At 34.2% G+C, this 21,561-nt stretch overlaps 1 protein-coding gene and 1 non-coding gene across 5 annotated transcripts in view; both read left to right on the top strand.

Moving 5' to 3' along the window:
* Nucleotides 1–21,268, top strand: part of LOC118183050 (zinc finger protein ush-like) — a 215,071-nt gene extending 193,803 nt beyond the window's left edge. For all 4 annotated transcript variants that reach the window (XM_085812239.1, XM_035352463.2, XM_035352465.2 and 1 more), the window contains 2 exons: nucleotides 5,916–6,347; nucleotides 14,351–21,268. In XM_085812239.1, the coding sequence (XP_085668365.1) occupies nucleotides 5,916–6,347; nucleotides 14,351–16,950 (3,032 nt within the window). In that variant the 3' untranslated portion in view covers nucleotides 16,951–21,268. The remainder of the gene's footprint in view (nucleotides 1–5,915; nucleotides 6,348–14,350) is intronic.
* Nucleotides 12,780–12,851, top strand: TRNAN-GUU (transfer RNA asparagine (anticodon GUU)). The gene has a single exon. It is a non-coding gene; the product is annotated as a tRNA-Asn (tRNA).
* Nucleotides 21,269–21,561: the final 293 nt, after the last annotated feature.

Genomic DNA, 21,561 nt, shown 5'->3' with positions numbered 1-21,561 from the left:
TCGTGCTACAAAACATCGTGGGAGAAAACATCGCAGTTCTAAAACATCGTGGTACAAAATATCGTCGTCGAAAATAAAGCGGTTCAAAAACTTCGCAGTTTAAAAACATCGCCGTCGAAAATATCGTGGTAAAATCATTGCATGACAAATCATTGCATGACGATAACATCGCAGACATGCTTTTTTCAGGCTTTAATACCAGTAAATGGATATTCCCATAATGATTTGTGAGCGCAAGTGATGTAAGGAAGGATAATTTTTACTTTCACATTTTTTATTAACTAATAAATTTTTGCTGAAAAAATAAGAAGGAAACTTAAGCATAGAAAATTAAATGCAACTTAATAGATTATAATTTTTATGAAAAATTACCTGTAAAATCTTTATAAAAAATTATTCATTAATGGTCTTTGTTAGTTAACTATGTCGATTTAAAATTCTATTAAGTGCTATAAGTTGCATTAATTTTCTATGCTTAAGTTTTCTTCTTATTTTCTCAGCAAAAATTTAATATTTAATAAAAAATGTGAAAGTAAAAATTATCCTTCTTTACATCTTGCGCTCACAAATCATTATGGGAATATCCATTTACAGTTATTAAAGCCTGAAAAAAGCATGTCTGCGATATTATCGTCATGCGATGATTTGTAGATACTTTATTTTTTACCACGATATTTTCGACTGCGAAGTTTTTGAACCGCTTTATTTTCGACGACGATGTTTTGTACCACGATGTTTTAGAACTGCGATGTTTTCTCTTTGCAATGTTTTCTCCCACGATGTTTTCTCTTTGCGATGTTTTCTCCCACGACGTTTTCGCCTTGCGTTGTTTTCTCCGCGACGTTTTCGTCCGCGATATTTTTGCCGCGATGTTATCGGCGGACACCCATAAAGAACAGAAATGAGTTTTGCGTGAACAAGGGGCTTATAAAAGGGGGAAATTTTGTTTATAATCATAATATAAAAATGTTTTCATTAGCTTCAAACTGTGTGAAGTTAATTCCCCAGTGAAGAAAACAGGCCTTGTAAGATTCAACGACTGTGAAGCAATGAAGCGTAAATAGGGATTATACAGAGGTTTTTCGCAGATTTTTTAGATAATTTCGCATTTTTTTGTTAAAGAAACTTGGTAGTTTCGGTCTGCTTGATAATTTTTCCTTAAGTGCAATTATATTTTTGAAAGTATATGTTATCAACTGTTATTTGAAAGTTTTGTTTTTATGCAAAATGGTGCTTTTAAAGAAAAAAAATAGATAGAAGGCGATGTTTCTACTCTTTCTGAAGAAAATGATTCGTATCCAGTTACTCAGAAGCCCTGGTGTTTCGATATCCATAGCTACGACAGGTAATATTGTCAACAAGAAAAGGGAAAAAAAGTCAAAGTTTGACTTCAAGTGGAAAAATTGTTCCAAATACATATCAAAGGAAAAAAAAAAAGACACGTTTCGAATGTCATAAACGTTGTTCGAATCTTTAACTCTTTGAAATCCAGACCCTTCGCTAACTTGTGTCCTCAAAATACCGAAACGCCCGAAATAGTTTTCCAGTTTCACAGCAATTTCCTCCTCTGCCCGTCCATTAACGCAGAAAATAGGTGTGAAGATTTCGAATGACATCCTTTGTACTTTCTAACAAAGATTCCATTAGTCTTCGACCCCGTTCTTTATGAAACTATTCTGAAGGTCAGACTAACAAGTCTTTTTGGCTTTGTTATGATCATGACTGAGATTTTGTTTATTTCCATTATTTTTATAGGAAGGAATAAATTGTTTAAAAATAAATATAATCCTTAAATTTTTAAACTGCTCTTTTATTGCTGTTTAAAGCTAACAAAGATTCCATTAGCCTTCGACCCCGTTCTTTATGAAACTATTCTGAAAGTCAGACTAACAAGCCTTTTTGGCTTTGTTATGATCATGACTGAGATTTTGTTTATTTCCGTTATTTTTATAAGAAGGAATAAATTGTTTAAAAATAAATATAATCCTTAAATTTTTAAACTGCTCTTTTATTGCTGTTTAAAGCTTAAAAGCATACTGTACCACAAAAGAATAACAACGAAATGTCACCATCAACCAAAAGATAAGAAATTTCTTAGGACAAGCTGTCTGCAGTAAACTGATACAATGCATTTGGGGAAACTGCACCTGCTACTGCATATCTTAGGGGGAGGAAAGAAAACAAGATTACAATCTCGGCCGTTTTCGGGCAGTTCTAGTTGTTTCAATGTAGGGCCGCAGAACTGCGGAACGCAGAATACGCTGCAGCAACATTTATCCGGGTAACATTTATCCGGGCAACATTTATCCGGCAACATTTATCCTTTATGAGCAACATTTATCCCGGCAAAAAATGTTGCCACAATAGACGTATCTTTCGTGTATTCAAATAACTCCATTCAAAAGAGATCCATTTATGATCATCAAAAAGGAGACAAAAGTCTTAAAAAATGGATCAAAGAAAGTTTTCCAAAGGGATTTATGATTGTTATTGGTTTTTTTTTTTTTTTTTCACTACGGCAAGTTAAGAATAAAGAGAGTGGAGAAAAATGTTAAGGTCAAGTCCACATATTATCAGGAACATATCTGATATCAGGAACATATCTGATAAATACGAAAGTTTTCAAATACGAAATACCTTCTGTTTACCAACAATGAGATCAATCATCAGAATTGCATTGAGACAAAGCAAGCGGCCGCACGTTCAAAATCCACTCTTAATTTCCTGGAAATATTGGAACAAGTAATCGGTATAAAAGTCATACTCTTCACTAGTATCCCTAACTAAACCTCCTGATGTATCACTCATGGAATTTTGCGCTTTCGGACTTTTAAAAAGCGAATCGACCTACGATCTCCCTTGGACTTTGGAAATCTATTCAAGAGGAATGGGATAAAATAACCTCTTCTGATACTACAAAAGGCTTTAGTTTCTTTGAAGTAGAAAGATGGCAAAGAAATATGTGTTACGAAACAGCCATTTAAAACACAAAAGATTGGGGTAAAATGTTTCTGTCAATACAATGAAATCGTCTGAAAAAAGTTTGCGAACAGCCTCTGTGAGCTTTTAGTAAATGTACTTGTAAACACACATGAAGCGACCGAGAGCATGATGGGAAGAGAAAGGAAATACACAATATCAAAATTCAATTATCAAATGACACTTACGTAATCTTAAGCCATCTAGTTTTGGAAATGCTCACATCAAAATTACGAAATTTACTGAGGTTAAAAATACTTGTATAGTTAGAATTCTAATGCAAAATTTTGAAATTTTTGTAAAACAATTTATAAATTTTTGAATAATTCTTACTTAACTTTTAAAGGCGGATAAAATTTGAAAATTTAAATATGAAAATTTACTCCAAAATCATAAAGTGGCGAGTACGATTTCGTGTTGAGGTATTCTGTTTACGAGCTTATAAAAGTAAAGTTTCGTTTAAGGAGAATACTAGTATTGAAATATTATTGAATACACCTTAAACACCTTATGATCTTCGAATATGTGACTGTCGCAAGAATTGGGATATTTTATTTATTTCAAAAGCAATTACTTACAACATTTTACAGCTGACTACATAACATAGCTGCTTTGGGAACTAGTAACCACAAAGTTTGTGTTGCCACAAATATTTTTGTAACTTCATCCGCTTTGTGACAAAATTTCTCGTCATGTTTCCACCTTGCGCGCATGATATTTTAAAAATGGCTAATGGTACATACTTGAAATTTGATGAAATTGTATTATATGGGCACTATTTTCTCACTGAACCAAAAATCCGATGAATGTTTTAATATTAAAAAATTTTATGCACTAAAACATTACAAATTTTTTTAATAAAGTACATTTTATAAACTCAGCTTCAAATAAAATAAAAATTTAACATGAAATTCTTAGAATTTTTGGTTCACAGTAGTTTCCAAGTGTTATAAAAGCTATATATTAAATATCGAATTAAATTATGCAATAGTTTGTTTCCAACTGTGCGCACAAGTTGGAAACATGACGAAAAATTTTGTCACAAAGCGGATGAAATTATAAAAATATTCGTGGCAACACAAATTTTCTGATTATTATTTCAGAAAGCAGCTTATTATGTAGTCAGCTGTAAAACGTTGGAAGCAATTGCTTTTAAAATAAGTAAGTTATCCCAGTTCTTGCAGGAGTCACATATTCGAAGATCTTATGGGTTTTAAGGTGTATGAGTCCCCTTAATGGTCTTCAACTAATACGACTTTCATTTAATGAAATTAGGTATTGTTTAGATTGATTTGGATTCTAGTAGCTTCTGTTTACATCTGACTTACAAAGAATTAATTGGTGTTATAGTACCAGGTTATTACATATTTTTTATCATATACTGAACCTTTTATATCTGCTGCAAAGCTGCAAATCTCAATACTACCACGTACAATCATCCCTTAATTTAAAAAAAAAAAAATCAAGGATTGGCATGATTAAATCGTAGATAACTTTACAAAAAAGCGGATTGCTGTGGGCATTGCGCCGAATTTAACTCCATACTAAGGCTAAATTCATTTAATTTTAAATTTAGACATGATGTGCTTTTCTTACATTTTAACAACAAAACAAAGTTTCTTAAATTGTAGGAGAGAAACATGACATTTATTTACATTTATTTAATGCATTGAGAAGAATAGCATATACTGTTTGTTGATACGATAATAAATTTAATTGTTTGCAGTGCAACTGGAGAAGTATTTTTAAGAACATTTGGACGGAATTAATTTAAATTAAATGCTCAGTTAACCTGTCCATTTTAGGCTATATTGAACTACAGTGAGTTGTAAAACAGAGTTTGCAATCAAGGAGTCAAACTAGTCTTTTTCTGTTTAACTAACATTCTGTTTAACTTTAATGATCTGTAAATAATTTATTATTTAACATAATAAATTCTTTCCAGATCGCGAAATTATTCACTTTATCTTATTTGAAAATGTCCTCCGCAAAAACATAAGATTTATTACGAGTTTTAGACAAAAGTAAATGAGATACATTCCGATGGCCTCATAGATCACATGACTTATGTATTGCTTTTGTAAACAAACATTGCGAATGACCTCAGAGATCACGTGACTTATGTACAGCTAATGTAAACAAGCAAGGTCATTCTTCCTCTTCTTCTCCTGCGGAATGTATCTCATTGTGCAATGTATTTAAAGATTATTTTAAATTGTTACCAAATTCTTGTATTTCAAATGTGAAAATTTTAAAAGAGAATAAGTGAAATAATAATAAATGGATTAACGTAATTTTCCAAATGTTTTTTAGCTCAAATGGGGCTATAATTCTCGAAATCGGATTTTGCTTTGGTTTATACTATAAACAGCGTATCACCTTTAAAAATGTTGCCACCGAATATTATCTCCCTGTATTATATTTTAAGGAAATTAAGTCATGAAGAAACAGCATCTATGTATGTAAGTTCTTCGTAATATGAAAAAAGTAGCTAGAATTATCAAAGTACCTAAAGCCATCAAATTTTGAATAACGTATTTTTTATTTCAAATTTTTTTAAATTTTAGTGAATTTTTGATTAACAAACTCAACAATTTGAAAGCAATCAGTAGTAATACTGTTTCAAATAAAAGCACTTTTATCTCCAGCGTGCAAGACTGTTGCCATTCGGAAAATGCAAAACATTTATCTTTCACTTATAACTAACGAACTCGGCTCTAATAGCAACGTAATAGGTTTATAACATGATACTATATAACTGCATAGAAAATTCAGCTGGGCAAATACAGCGGAAAGTACAGCAGGATTTTTGGTTTGAAAATTAGAAAAAAAAAAAAAAATCTTTCACAAAAGTGTTTTTAATTTAAAAAATATATATGCTAAATTTTTATCAAAATTTGAATTAATAATTTCTAATTTCGTAATCTTATTTTCAGGAAGTGATATTATATGCACAGTCACTAAAGACGTCAATAAAGAAGTGGAACTTAAAGTAACTTGTCGCATTAGTGAGGCAGGAGATGAGAAGGAAGATAACTCTCCCAAGGTCTCCGATGCTGAAGGTTCACCCGTAATTCTATCACAGAGAAGCCAAGAAAAAGAATTGTTTAGTGCGGAAGAAAAACCAGAACTCGTACCATCATCAAATGAACGTTCAGAAACCGAAGCTATGTTAGACTACGCTTCGGAAGGAAGCAAAAATTCTGATACAGGAAGAACGTATAAAAATTCTCGAATACGCAAATTGTCAAGTGAAAAAAGGTTGAAATCTCGTAGTTACGATAGCGATAGTGACTGCGACATGGATGATGCTCGCCGTGGAGAAGTTAGCAGTTCAACTTCAGCAATGCAAGAGGCTCCATCTAGTGGTAAGTATCATTACTAATAATGTTTATTAATGTAACAACAGATGGCAGCACTACACAATTTAAATTCAGTATTTTAGTCACATGTTTACATTGTTCTCTTAACGTTGCGAATTAATTTTGTTGATATAATTTTAATCATAATTTACCGGTGCTGAACAATTTATAATAATACTCTTATATATCAATATACTAAATATAATAATATTATATGTAAATGATCTATAAATATTGCTTGTTGGATCGATTCTTTTGTGTTAATGTATTCATAGGTTTGCTAGTAAACTGTCATGTCCTGTTAAAATTTTACTGAGAGTTTAAAAAATAATTCATGTGAGTACAAATATTCAGCCTCGTTTCCTTAATTGCAATGAAATTTTTGCTTCGGTTTTCGTAAATATTTATCTATTTATGATGATGATAAAAAAGTTAACTTACCATAAATAAATTTCTTTTTAATCGCAAAAGACGTAATAGTTGAACAATTTATATATGCCTTCGTAATGTCTTAAATGACAGTATTCTGCTCTTTTCGGATGAAATATAAATATAGTGTTACGAATTTGGTATTTAAAAAGCAAATGTTAGTTCAATTATAAATTAAATGGTTTTATTTCTCGCGCAGTGCAGCGCGTGACGAATATTAAAAGAAAGCTAAGCCGGAAAATTGAAAATACAAGAGCGCGTGCATTAAATAAATAAATAACTCTTTTTCATTTCGAGAAAGTACTGGAAAATTCTAGCGCGTGATTTTAAAATGTTATAAAAGGAGGAAAACATCTCAGTTTGTAGTAGTTGCTTAGTTTGTTGTTGTTTAGAAAACTACTGTTGTTGATTGTAGCGAATTCGCGGATTAGCGTTCTTTAGCTGTTTTGAATTACGTTCTATTGGACATTTGAGTAGTTAAAAGAAAACTACTGTGAGATATTGTAATACTGCGTGATAATTTGAGAAAATTTAAGCATTTTTGTTGTGATAATAATAAATTTTTGTTCATTTTTCATCGGACTTGTGCATTCATTTAGTAACGAATCCGTACGCACGCAACAATTTTTGGTGTCAGAAGTGGGATTTGAATGCCAATAACAAGAGCGATGGAAGAGCAGTTAAGGCAATTGATAACAGCCTTTGCCTCGTTTAAAGAAGAAATGAAAGAAGAGATGAAATCTAGCCAAGGAAAGATGGAAGGGGCCGTCAACTCTGTTAAGGACGAAATGAAAGCCGTTCAAGCTAGTCAAGAAAAGATTGAAGCAGGTCAAGAAGAAATGAAAAGAGAGATTACCTGCATAATAGAAAATAAATTTGAAGCTATGGAAGGCAGAATTGACATAATTGAAAATAAAGTTGGACTAATTGAAGAAAGAGTTTCTTCGGTGAAAGAAGAAATAGAAGAAAGAGTTTCTTCTGTAAAAGAACATATAGAAGGGAGAGTTTCTGCTGTGGAGGAACGAATTGAAGGAAGAGTTTGTGCCGTCCAACACCAAATCGAACAACAAATTGATGAGAGAGTTTCTGAAGTTGCCAAAGAATTGGATACTTTAAAGAAATTCGTAGCGTCGGCAGGGAGATTTTAAATTCTTACCAATGCCTGCTCGTCCACCTCTTTGATGATTTTAAATTCTTACCAATGCCTGCTCGTCCACCTCTGAAGCTATCCACATATGATGGGAAGACCTCCTGGCAGGTGTATAAGACACAATTTTCTATCGTGGCGGATGCGAATGGATGGGATTCCCAAGCTAAGGCCTGTCATCTCGCCGCTTCTCTAAGAGCCGACGCAGCGGATATCCTTCAGACTCTTCCCGAAAACAAAAGGTTAGATTTCGAAGCTCTGTCCGGCGCCTTGGAGTTGCGCTTTGGGGAGAAGTGTTTAAAAGACTACAGCAGGCTCCAATTAAAATCTCGTCAACAGAAGCCTACCGAAACACTTCAGGAGCTCGCCACGGATGTTGAAAGGCTGTCCCACCTCGCCTTTTCGGAGTGCCCGACAGAAACAAGAGAAATCCTGTCGCTGCAATATTTCATCGACGGCATCCAAGATCCTGAAATACAGAAAGCTCTTCGAATGGCAGATGTAAAGGACATGAAAAGCGCTCTGTTGTACGCCATGAAGTTCGAGGCAGCCCAGCAAGCAACTAGTAGAGATCGCTACCTAGTTAGAGCTGTGCGAGTCCATGAGCCAGTGGATCAACTGATGGCTCGTTTAGATGATTTAGCCAGACAAGTCGAAGATTTGATACGGAGTAGGAGCGAGAAGAAAGTGGCTCTAAGGTGTTGGAGATGTGGTAGTGAAGGTCACCTAAGACGGAATTGCACAATACCCCAGGGTACGGAATATAAAGCAAATGATTTTACCAGACAAGTCAGTGGCTTGAGACGGAACAGAAGTGAAAAGAAACTAATTCTAAAGTGCTGGAACTGCGGAGTTGAAGGCCACATACGAAGAAACTGCAGAACACCCCGAGGTACGGAAAATAAGACCATTTCCCAGCAACAACGCAGTAAACAAATTAGTGACCATATCGAGGAACGGAGGTTGCCAGATAGTGAAAAACCTTGTTTTAAAGCTCTTAAAATTTATACAGTGAGTGGCAACAATAACGGACTGTCCATCAATGGGAATATCGATGGAGTTCCTTGCAGTATGATCATTGACACAGGAGCTAATGTTACCATCATTAGGAAAGATTTAGCTGAACAGTTTAAAGATAAACTTATTTGGACGCCATCCTGTGTTACCCTTCAGACTGCGTCTGGTGACAAGATCGACATAACTGGGAAGTTAAACGTAAACATCACGTTTGGAAGTGCCGCCTACCATCACACGGCATATGTGGCGGATATTACAGATCCATGCATACTCGGATTGGACTTTTTAAGGAAATACAATTTTTCCTTAGACTTGAAAAACAACAAACTGCTTTCAGGATCTAAAGACATGACTATCCATCCTAAGAAGGGATCCTCACCTGGAAATGCCGACGCTTTTTCCGAAAGAACCAGCTCGAGAAAGAGCCGAAATCATGCTAGGGTCGAAAAGAAACACCAGACTACCAGCTATTCTCCATCTCAGATGCTCTTCGGTCGAGATCTTCGTCTGCCTTGTGACCGCCTGTTTCATCGCCGTACGGATGCGCCTTCATCGCCTGAGGAACACATCCAAGATGTCAAGGCCCGTTTTGAAGTGATGCACCGTTCCGCACGAAAGCGAGTGAACTTGGCGACGGAGAAAGTGAAGACCAGATACAACACGAGAGCTGCTGGACATAGATCCAACGAAGGAGACAAGGTGTGGTTGTGGAACCCGATTCGACGAAAAGGAGTCAGGCCTGATTTACAGTCACCTTGGGATGGTTCGCACACAATCCTAAACAGGCTAAATGACGTCATGGTTCGGATCCGTGAGTCTTCGAACTCTTACGACAGGTTAGCTCATTACTATGGCCATAGTACATAATGTAAATAATTGTAAATAGTATAAGACCATGGTCCTTTTTGTTTTTAAATGTGTATTTGATTTGATTTGTATTTAGTATTTGATTTGTATTTAGTATTTGTTTTATATTTAGTATTTGATAGCATTTGATTTGTTTAAGTTAGTTATTGCATTTATTGTTCATGTTGTTTGATATTGTAATGTAATGTTTATGCCTCAGTTGCATTTATGCCACAGTTGTAAGTTTAGCTTCCTATCCAGGGATTGTACTGCCCGGGACGTGCAGTCCTTGGGAAGGGGGCAGTGTTACGAATTTGGTATTTAAAAAGGTAATGGTAGTTCAATTATAAATTAATTGGTTTTATTTCCCGCGCAGTGCAGCGCGTGACGAATATTAAAAGAAGAAAGCTAAGCCGGAAAATTGAATATACAAGAGCGCGTGCATTAAATAAATAAATAACTCTTTTTCATTTCGAGAAAGTACTGGAAAATTCTAGCGCGTGATTTTAAAATGTTATAAAAGAAGGAAAACATCTCAGTTCGTAGTAGTTGCTTAGTTTGTTGTTGTTTAGAAAACTACTGTTGTTGATTGTAGCGAATTCGCGGATTAGCGTTCTTTAGCTGTTTTGAATTACGTTCTATTGGACATTTGAGTAGTTAAAAGAAAACTACTGTGAAATATTGTAATACTGCGTGATAATTTGAGAAAATTTAAGCATTTTTGTTGTGATAATAATAAATTTTTGTTCATTTTTCATCGGACTTGTGCATTCATTTAGTAACGAATCCGTACGCACGCAACAATATGAAATGAATGAAGAATGAAATAAAACTGAATGTAAATATAACAAATTGTTACAGGCACATATTTTTGATGTCGTGTATTTTTTATCAGTTCCGTCTTTGAAAATTTTACAGTTATTTTATAGTTATAATAAGAAAATTTTGTATATTTGTTGCATTGTAAAAGCAATAAAACTGCAAAATTGATTTTTTAAAAAATTTCGTTTTAATTTCAAACGGTGTAAGCGTTAAATATCTTGTTATTATTTCTGAATTTAAGTTATGACAACTGATGACAAAGAAATCTTCTATGTTACAGGGCAAATTTACTTTTCTTATTAAATACTGAAGTAATACGAACAGGTATAAGTTCAACGAACAGATGGCAGCACTAACAACTGTTTATATATTTTGTGATCGGAGATGCAAATATAGGATTGTTATTTTAAGAAACGTTAGATATACTTTTTAAAGCAATTCTTCTTTCTTTAAGTGTGTCAATAACTAAGCAGAGTGGTTGGGATAGGCAAAAGAAGCTCTCTCCTTAAGCACTGATATGAATTTTCCTCTCTTTCACGAAGGATATTTTGCAGCGGATTACCGGCTTTTATTTCTTTGATCTGATTGCTTTTAGAAAATATTTTCAGTATTTATCCTTGTATTTATTTATATTTAGTGAAAAACTTTGCCTTCTAAACTCAGAATGGATCAAAAAACGCCCACGATGGGTGAATGTCAAGAAAGTGTTGCTTCCTCATGATAACGCTAGACCGACTACGGCTCGAAGAAAGCTGCAAAAAATTAGTGAATTTAATTGGGAGCTTTTGCCACATCCTGCTTACTCCCCAGACATTGCCCCAAGTGATTTTCACTTATTTTGTGCCTTAAAAAATTTTTTACTTGGAAAAAAAATTAAATTCTAAACAGAATGTACACAATGAAGTTTCAAGATTTTTTTGCATCAAACCAGAGTTTATCTACAGCAATGGCCTAAAAAAAGCTGCCTGTAAGATGGCGAGACATTGTAGATAATGGAGGAAAATATATAATTGATTAAAGTGTTATATTGTGTTTTTTCATATAATTTAAAAATTTACAAAAAATGCGCACGAATTTATGGACTGACCATACTTACCCGGGCCTTATTTTTACAGCTGTCCGTCGTAGACATATACTTCCACTTACAAAAATGTTTCAAATGAGGCAAAGTTTCATAGTTTGGCATTTTAAATTTAAAGAATCAGAAATCTACCTAATAAGCACAATGGTTGATCTGCATATTGATTGACAAATACGCAGGAGCGGTATTGCAAAAGACTAAAAGATTATTTCTCGCTCTGTTCGATAGAACACCGAATGGTGTTGTGGTGTGGTGTATTTAATTATGGCAAAGCACACTAGGGCTATCTGCCTAAGGGGATGGATGCCTTCGTGGAGGACTTTCTAAGGGAAACTGGCTCGTATACACGTTACAAATGGGGAAAACCACGAAAACGTCCATGCAGCTAGCCCGTTCCCGGGATCCGAACCTCGGACCGAACTACCAGTGTTCAGCGACGTTATCGCTCGGCCGCTGGTGGGCCTCGTCATCCGAAAGGAGGAACAAAGTATGCGAAGTTATTTAGGCGCACATTGCAATGGTGTAATGGAAGCACTGAACAATTTGTTAACAATTTGATGCTAAGACAGTGCAAAGAAAAATATCAGATTACTTTCCAAAAACTCAATAAACGTTCTAATTTTCAAAAAACTTTAAAAACATTTTGTATTAAATTTCATTAAGATCTTGTGGATATTTAAGTTTCATTGATTTTTATTAAATACATGCCTATATGCATGCAAATAAAATGTACTCTAATAAATTTAATTTTGTTGAATATACGTTTTTGTTTTTCAATATCGTTTAACACGAAGTTCTTTTAACACGAAAAAATATTTCAGTCCCCTTATAAGGTATTTCTCCCACTTCCCTAGCGTGCCTTCGTGGTGTAACGGTAGCACGCCGGTATTTTAGAGGTCCGTGGTTCGATTCTCGGCGAAGGCGGTTGCTAATTTTTCATCTCTCCGGCCTCAAAATAACCTAATGTGGTGGCCGAACTAAAAGGGTTGTGGATGATGATTCTCCGCACCCAGGATTCAGCGACTAGGTCCCCTAAAACCCTAGTCGCCCTTTAAAAAGGGGAGTATATAAGGTATTTCTCCCACTTCCCTAACGTGCCTTCGTGGTGTAACGGTAGCACGCTGGGCCGTTATTCCAAAGGTCCGTGGTTCGATTCCCGGCGAAGGCGCTGCTAGTTTTTCCTCTCTCTGGCTCCAAAAAAAAAAATAATAATAAATAAAATAAAAAAAAAATACGTAATGTCTCTACACCCTCAGTTTCGTGTTAAACGATTTTCACCGTATTTTCTTTTTCATAACATTCATACGGTAAATTACAATAAGCTTGTTATTTTTACTTAATTTGAGAATTAGGCTTTTGTTTATCTGTATATTCTCATAAATAACCATTATGTATCCAGCGAAACAATATCTAACAAACTTAGGAGGCTACGAAAGATAAATCTCGTCTAACTCTTATTAATCTTGGAATCTATAGCCTCACCAAAATGTTGGAGTTTACTGGGATTATTTTCTTCCCACCGAAAAAAACTTCCTACCAATGTTTCTTAGTTTTCTCCTCTATATTTTTTCCCTTTCCTAAATCTTAATTCCCGAAACCTTAACATAAGTAAAATAGAGCTGAAAGCGGCTTAATGTAACTTACCACTTATGTGTTATGTCTAGAAGGAAGTGGAAGGGATAAAACTGGGGAAATATTTACCGAAATTTCGTTTGTAAGAAAAGCGAAAATTGTGATAGTTCTCTTAGCGAAATGTTAGTCTATGAATATGAAAAAAAAAAAAAAAAATCTATGTGGCCATCACTTGATTTTCTTGTACGGCTTATTAAATTACATACATTTTTTGCTGCATTTCGTTTAAATTTCCTCGAATTTCATTAGAGATAAGCTTCTTATTCAATTAATTCAGTCCTGACTTCGAGCAAGGCAAAAAAATACCTAAAAACATTTTCATTAAAAATAGTATAGTGTACTTACGGCAAAGCACACGGGGAGAAACGCCTTTGTGCAGGACTCTCTAAGGGATCGTGTACACGTTACCCATGAGGAAAAACCACGAAAACGCCCTTGTCTTTGCTCGTTCGCCGGGATGCAAACACGAGATGAACTACTAGTGTTCAGAGATTTTACCGCGCGGCCGCTGGAGAGCACTATTAAAAATTGCAAAATACTGAAGAACCTAAAACAACAAATACATTTAAAAACAATTAGAAAAAAGAACTTTTAAAATTAGAGTTAAACATACAATTAATTTTTTACGAATTCCAAATTTGTTCTCATTTTATCACCGTATCTAATTTCTGGCAATTTCATACCTGCTTCATTTTCATCATTCCTATATTTTTTCTGTAATTATGGGTTCATTTGCCAGTTTTGCTTTCTGTTAGAGCCCTGGTAACTAACAAGAAGTGTTATTTCTAGAATCAGTTCATAAAAATAACAGTAATAGCTCTGGAAGATATTTGGGTGGAATAAAATTAATTCATTCAAAGGCTTATATTTTAAAGAAAAGAGTAAAACCTAACAAAGCGTGAAAAATATAGTAGGTACTATCAATGAAATATGGAAAAAATATCAATAAATTTGTATAAAACAGTAATAATATATCTCCAGACTCCTGTGTATTGTGAAAATGTAATGAATTCACCATGTGTTTATTCTTTTCAGATGACAAAGAGTTCGATGGAATAAAAGTCAAATGTGGTAAAGATGCTACTTCTAAGGACAGCAACAAAAGCATAATTTTGGAAGACCAGCGCAAGATTCAACTGAAGGATGAAAGTGGACATCTTCCATACGGATGCCCTGTATGCGATTTCACTGCAATGGATCAATACAGTTACGATAAGCACGTGCGTTCTCATCACAACCTTAACACTAGCCATGCCTCTAATTTAACTAACCCCAAATCATTTTGTGATGCCTGTAAGATTCAGTTCATGTCTATAAACACCTATCAAGTTCATAAGAAATATTACTGCAGATCTAGACACGATACTGAAGATTTGCGGCGAACTTCGCCAGTTGCAGATATTAATGTAGCTTCAACTGCTTTCAGAACAGCCTCTGATACTGTAATTCTTAGGAACGGCATTAATGGCGCGGTGACGCCTTCCATCATTCAGCCTCAAGCTATCTACGCTGCCATTTCAACAAATCCGCTAATACTGCTTCCTTGCTCTTTAGTCCCCGGACAGGGACTGGTGCCACAGAATGGAGTCATTCCAACAGGAGGTCCTAGCATAGTGCTGCAGACAAATGCAACATGTTCTACAGTCGTAGACAAATCTATAAGCTCTCAATCTGTGGAAAGCAGCGGTCCTTATAGAAAGAGCAGTCATCCTGTGATAAACACAGGTATTGAATCGTCAGCAAAGGCTGGGTACAATTCCAAAACACCACAGATGAAACGTAAAATGAGCGAAGGAGATGTACTAAATCTTAAAAAAACGTGCACAAGCGACGAACTTCGTGCTTCTTCTCCAGATAGGATCACCCAAAAGACAGAGAACGAAAACGTGGATCAAGAGGCTCCTTTGGATTTGAGTTTGAAGAGGAAAAGGATTTCCAGTTTACTTTCCAGTCCTTCGTTAATGAAACGTAGAAACTCCTCAGCCTCAACTGGACGCCCATCACCACCTGTACATTCTAGATCTCCACCGTCTGGCTGCATAGTGTCATCACCCCGAGGTGCTATTTCACCATCCAGTCCTTACAATAGTGAAAGCAGTTCCTGCTACTCATCTCATGTCCCCGTAGTTGTACAACGTGTATCTCAGGCAGTTTCGGAAAGAATTTCGCCGCTGCCTCCAGTTCTACAAGCCGCTGTTGTTGGAGACAAGCCAGTCACTACACCTGGAATGCCTCCTCCAAAACTCATGAAACAAGGAAACAATGTATGTGAAGAGTGCCACATTATATTCTATAAGTACGACAATTATTTAGCCCATAAGACACATTATTGCACTAATAGGCGCCGACAGCTTTCCGCTTTAGCAGCTGTCGCTGCTGCTGCATCCTCTGCGCTGGAACATTCGAGTGACGAAAACAGCAACCACAACCCTTTGAATGATTCTACTCAAAGCTGTCATTCTGATGATCCTAGTAAACCTGGACTGCGTCGAATGGAATACGGTGTAGACCATTTTCGGACGCCGGTTGCAAAACAGTCACAACCTGTGTACTCTTGCGACGCATGCGGAGTGAAATTTAGTACTTCAGACAATCTGAATGCCCACCAGACATATTATTGTATCAAAAAGTCCGAAAGCGCGAGGAATGTATCTGGAAAGAAAGGTGACGGAGGCAATAGTCCCAAACTTCTAGAACCTCCTTTTTGTGGGCCAGACGAATGGAAGTGTAACTATTGCGATGCGTCTTGTTCCTCATATGAGACAATGCGGCGACACCTACTGACTCATACTGAACTGAAGGGTTTCTGCTGCGCTGTTTGTGGATACAAAGGAAACACGCTTCGAGGAATGCGCAACCATGCATGCGAGCATCTGAAAGACGACAGCACTTCATTAGATGAATTTGTGGCTTCTTCTGTTATCGCTCAAAGTGCAGCTATACCAGTGTTGCCACGCGCAGTGATTCACTGCAGTGATGAAGAGTCTGAAACTAACAAAGAAATAAAATGTTTGGTTAAAAAGGAACAAAAATCTTCTTTGGAACTCTTTAATGAAGTGACATCTCCTGAGCAAGATTCAGTGCCAACAGACCATTCGGAGCCAGAAGATTCTCCTCGTAGTGACGGAAGAATTTCTGACACTCGTCACAAACAAAGTTGTAGCGTCAAAACGGAATCCGGTGACAGCAGTTCTGACGGTAATGTTAGCAATCACCACGAGTCAGTTAATCCTTTAGCTTTCTGCGATGTGGTCATCAAGACAGAAAACGATCGCGACGGCAGTGCCGACGACTCATCAAGGGATGAACTACCACGCTCGTACATTAAGTTCGAACCTGAAACAGAATGTGACAGCGGTGACAAACCACGAGACATGTCCATTTCTCCATCATCACAGTCAACGTCCGTGATACGCGTTACGTCTGAAGCTCAAAGGTCAGAGAATGGAAAACATTTTTCTCATACTTCGCGGAAGAAAAGGAACACTCAGGTGAAATCACATTCTGAACTTAAATACTGCAAGTCATGTGATATATCATTTCTTCACATAGATAATTTTGTAGCCCATAAAAAGTACTATTGCGTGTCAAGAGTCATACAAAACTGTCTTCAAGAAACGGCTACAGTTAAATGAGCATTTTTACCCACATGTAAATATTTTAATGCCTTTACTAAGAATTGCCATTTGTGTCTACTTTCTTTGTCATTTCAACTTTCGCAGCCGGTTCATGCAAAGCATTTGAATTCTTTGAGCTTATTGCCTCTGCTGCGTGACTTCTTTGAATATGTGAAAGAATTTTATAAAAGTGTACGGAATAGGTTTTATTCAGTGTGTCCAAACTTTCGTGCTCTTATTTTCATCCTATATGAAAATAACATTTAGATCATCCAAATCTTCTTTAATCCAAATATTTTTTGGGATGCAATTTTTTTATCGAAATACTTTTTGGGTGATTTAATGCAGATTGCTTTCTTTTTATTTATTTTTAACTACCATTAAGAACTTAAAGGCATATTAAAAACAGTCAACCATAAACTTCTATACCTGGCCTATTTATATTCATGATCTTTTATTAAATATTTATAGGATATTGTAACTGGTATATTAACAGAATTAACCTATTTGAATGTTTGTTGTTAATTCTCTGACTTGTTTCTAACCTATGTATATTGCACTAAAACAACTATAAATTTATAACGAAATTAGTATTATATTTTAATTCATTAATTTCTTTTGTATAAATTTTGTGATTAAAAAATTTGTTTTTAAAATTTCTAAAGCATTTTATGCTAATCAAATTTCATATAATAAGAGAGTGAATTAAAACAATAGTATAATGAAGAATTTGATGAATCCTGGTTTAACAGAATAACTGCAAGCAGAACTATGCGTTCAAGTAAATGTGGTACTTTAGTACAGAACTAATAAGTAGAATTTTATAATCAAGATTTATATTTGTTCGTTGGCTTATAATAAGGCTTTGTAAAGAGTGTGGTTATACATTTTGAATTTCCTTTTATGTAAAATCTGTAAAAATATTTTAGTAAATGTAATATAACTTTTTTTCAATTTATTAGTTGCGAATAGGTAATTTAATTTGTTACGTTATTAAGTAAAATGTTTAATAGATGCCATTGTAATCAATGTTTTGCATCATGTTAATTATGTTTATTTTCAATCAGTGCAGAAATGCATGCTTATTTCCGTATTTCCCGGTGATAAAAAATATGAAAAAAAAAAACAGATACTTATGAAATAGTTTTTAAAAGTAGATATGAACTGACAAAATGTCATCATTTTTGTTATTTTAAATAATATTATGATGAAAGAAAATTGAACCGAAAAAATTCTGAATTATTAAGTGTATCAATAAACACAGGAATTTCAAAATTTAAATACTTATGTACCGCTTATTCTGTTCAGAATCTGTTATTCTATTTGATCTGTAATATTATTATTAATGGCTTACAATGCTTGTTTCAGTACCTTCTAGTGATAATAAATATTGCAGACAAACAGATGGGTAAGAAATAGTTTTAAAATGTACATGTGAGTTATGGAAATTTCACGGTTGACTATTTTCCTAAGCTTTAGAATAAAAGAGAAAGAAAATTAAAATAAAAAATAAAAAGTAAATAAAAATTAAACCAAAAATTAAATAAATATAAGTTATTGTAAACCACTAAGAAACACATTAATTTTAAAATTTTAATATTTAAGCACAAATTCTTTTGTTTAAAATTCATTTCGATTATTAATGCTGCAGGGTAACTTACAGGAGGATAAGAATCGAAGTGTCAAACATTATGATAAACGCATCAAAATGTTTCAGCACCCCATGACATGTTCAACTGCTGTGTGAGATTTCATCCGTTTATGTGGTTCAATTAGGTTAGTTTCTTCTGAATAGTAAATGTGCATCTAAGAAAATTACACAATTTTTCGTCTAAACTTGGCTAATTTATTCCTGAGGGGCTGATAAATTTTAATTATTATTAAACATTGTGTGGAAGTTACGTTGTGATAAAAAATTGTGCATGTCATTGACGTACATAAATACACACAAAAAATACATGCAAAAATTGATATTGCTGTTTTTTTGTTAAACTTTGTTGTACGACATAAAGGAAGTATCGCAGTCGCGAAAAATTTAGGATATCATGTTTCAACGGAAACATCCAATTTGACCGTTCCTGAATACCTTTTGACTATTGTTTGATAAGATGACTCTACGTACAGACAGAATAAAGGATTTTTATTCCAAAAGGGACTGTCAAATGAATTCAAAGTGGATTTAAAGTAGTTTCCCCCCGTGACATCTGTGCGTACGTACGTGCATGCGTATTTATCTCGCATAATTCAAAAGCGATTAGCCATAGAGTATGGGATTGCTGTAACAACTAGTTGTGCACTTCGCTTTTTTACTGCAACCCGCAGTACCAAAATTATATATGTAGACAGCCACCTCCTCACCCGGCCTTTATTTTCGCAATTGTTGGTCGTAGTCATATGCTTTCAATTACAGAAACGTTTTAAACTAAGATAATATTCATGCTTTGGCAATGCCAAATAAAAAAAAAAAAAAAAAAAAAAAAAAAATTCAAAAAATAACGAAATGCACCTTTTAAACCGTGCGGTTCGTATATTTGGAAAAGTTTTACAGTCGTTATGAAATGATAAAAATACAAAAACTCGCATTTAATTTCAAAATTTGCAGTTTTGCCATTTTCAGTAATTATTAGTAATTATTGTGAAAAGAACAATTATAATTTTTTAGCTTCGGTAAAATAGTTAGTCTGTCCTAATGTTAGTTAAGGATGGTGTTTGGTGTATTTAATTATGGCAAAGCACACTAGGGCTCTGCCTAAGGGAAGGGATGCCTTCGTGGAGGACTTTCAAAGGGAAACTGACTCGTATACACGTTACACATGGGGAAAACCACGAAAAAGCACTTCAGCCAGCTCGTTCGCGGGATTCGAACCTCGGACCAAACTACCAGTGTTCAGCGACTTTACTGCTCGGTGGGCGTTAGTTTAGGATGAAACTCAGTAAGTTGGCATAAAATAACGCCGGTCTATTGGAAAAATAACCTGTAAAAATCATATTTCTCATAGTTTTTATTTTATTTCTACCAGTGTCATAAGAAGTTTCTAAATAAAAGAATTGAATTTCAAATAATACGTAATCACTAGCAATTTATTTTTATGAAGTAATGAAAATTTAATTATTAAGAATGGAAAATGAACAGAATAAGCAGCATTTACTATATATATTGTGTTTATTTGTATGTATAATGGCATCGTCGATATATTTTAAGATATTAAAAACTTGTTTAATAAAACTGTATGTGGCCATATTTTCTCCGAAAAGCTTTCTATATAATTTTTTTTTCTTATCGTATATGTTTAGATGTCTGCTACTTGTCTGCCATTTTTCACGTTTTTCTTTGTATTTTTAACTAAATCTATTTTCACTTTGTTCATTCAGTTCCCGATCTTATTTTAGAGTCATATATTGTTATGTTTTCATTAGCTTCATTCTGTTTATTTCAAGCTTTGCTTAAAATATATAAGCATTTAGAAAAGAATTTTATGCATATAAAATAAAAAAAATTTCAGCAACAAAATAAAAATTCTAAGAATATTTTCAAAACCTTTTAAGCAGCATTTATCAATTAATTTTGGAGCACATATATCAATGTGATTCGCGTATTACCTTAAAACATCAATAATAAGCACCACTGATAATCATCTCATATGTATACTTACTCAAAAGTAAGACATTATAAACTATGTATAATGATGACATATGTATACATTAAGACATATTACTTTAAGATTTGGATGCATATGTTTCAAGTCATGAAACTTGGCTATTTTAAAATATTTTAAATACAGGCAAGTTAACACATAAATTATGATCAAATCGAAACATTTAAGACAGGCAAATTATGCTTAAATTGGTGTTTCTACAAATTATGGTTTTTAATAGCAAACATGGTTACTACATTTTTACCAGTTATATCTCTGCATATGCTTGCGTAAACTACTTGGTCAATAATTTTCGGAAAAGATCCGTTTTTTAAGGCATTTCAATAACTTTTGTACTCAAAAGTATGATTAGGTAATTACTTGCTGATATTATTTCGTGTATTTATTCTATAAAATCCCACTGTCTTGTTGAATGATAACTACTTTATGCATGTTGTAAATAAGAAAACTTGAATGCAATTCCTTTATAAACAGCTAAATATTTGCTTTTTGACTTCACGAGAAAAATTCCGATAATATGGACGTAAACCGTTTTCTTTTGTTAACCGTATACTTGATGACAGGTATGACAGGTTGACTATATGGAGCATAAAATGTCTATGAATATGTGAAACTGTAAAAAGTAAAGAACTTTGTAGTCTTGTTTAAATGCCAAATAAAAAGTGCATTTGTTATTTTGATCAGAATTGTTTTTATTTTCAAACGTTTGTCATGTTACAAGCTAAGACATAAACGCTGAAGAGACTTTGAGTATTGAACTTGTAAAGAATAATGTGAATATTTAAAGACAATTTCATTCAACGCATAAATTTTATAAAGTAGATTGTAGACATGAAAATATTATCTCTTTCAGCACCTTCAAGAAATTTACAAATATTTTGAAATCACTTTTAAAATTTAGAATACCTTAAGCTCAGTTCGTTTTTAGATGTACCGAAATAAAATGTGTTAAACCATTCGCTAATAGTTATTT

The sequence above is a fragment of the Stegodyphus dumicola genome, chromosome 2 (assembly GCF_044657685.1).
Source record: "Stegodyphus dumicola isolate Sdum_Otavi_A_Nest chromosome 2, ASM4465768v1".
NCBI lineage: Eukaryota > Metazoa > Arthropoda > Arachnida > Araneae > Eresidae > Stegodyphus > Stegodyphus dumicola.
The sequence above is the reverse complement of the archived record's forward strand: the minus strand, read 5'-3'. Positions and strand labels throughout refer to the sequence as shown.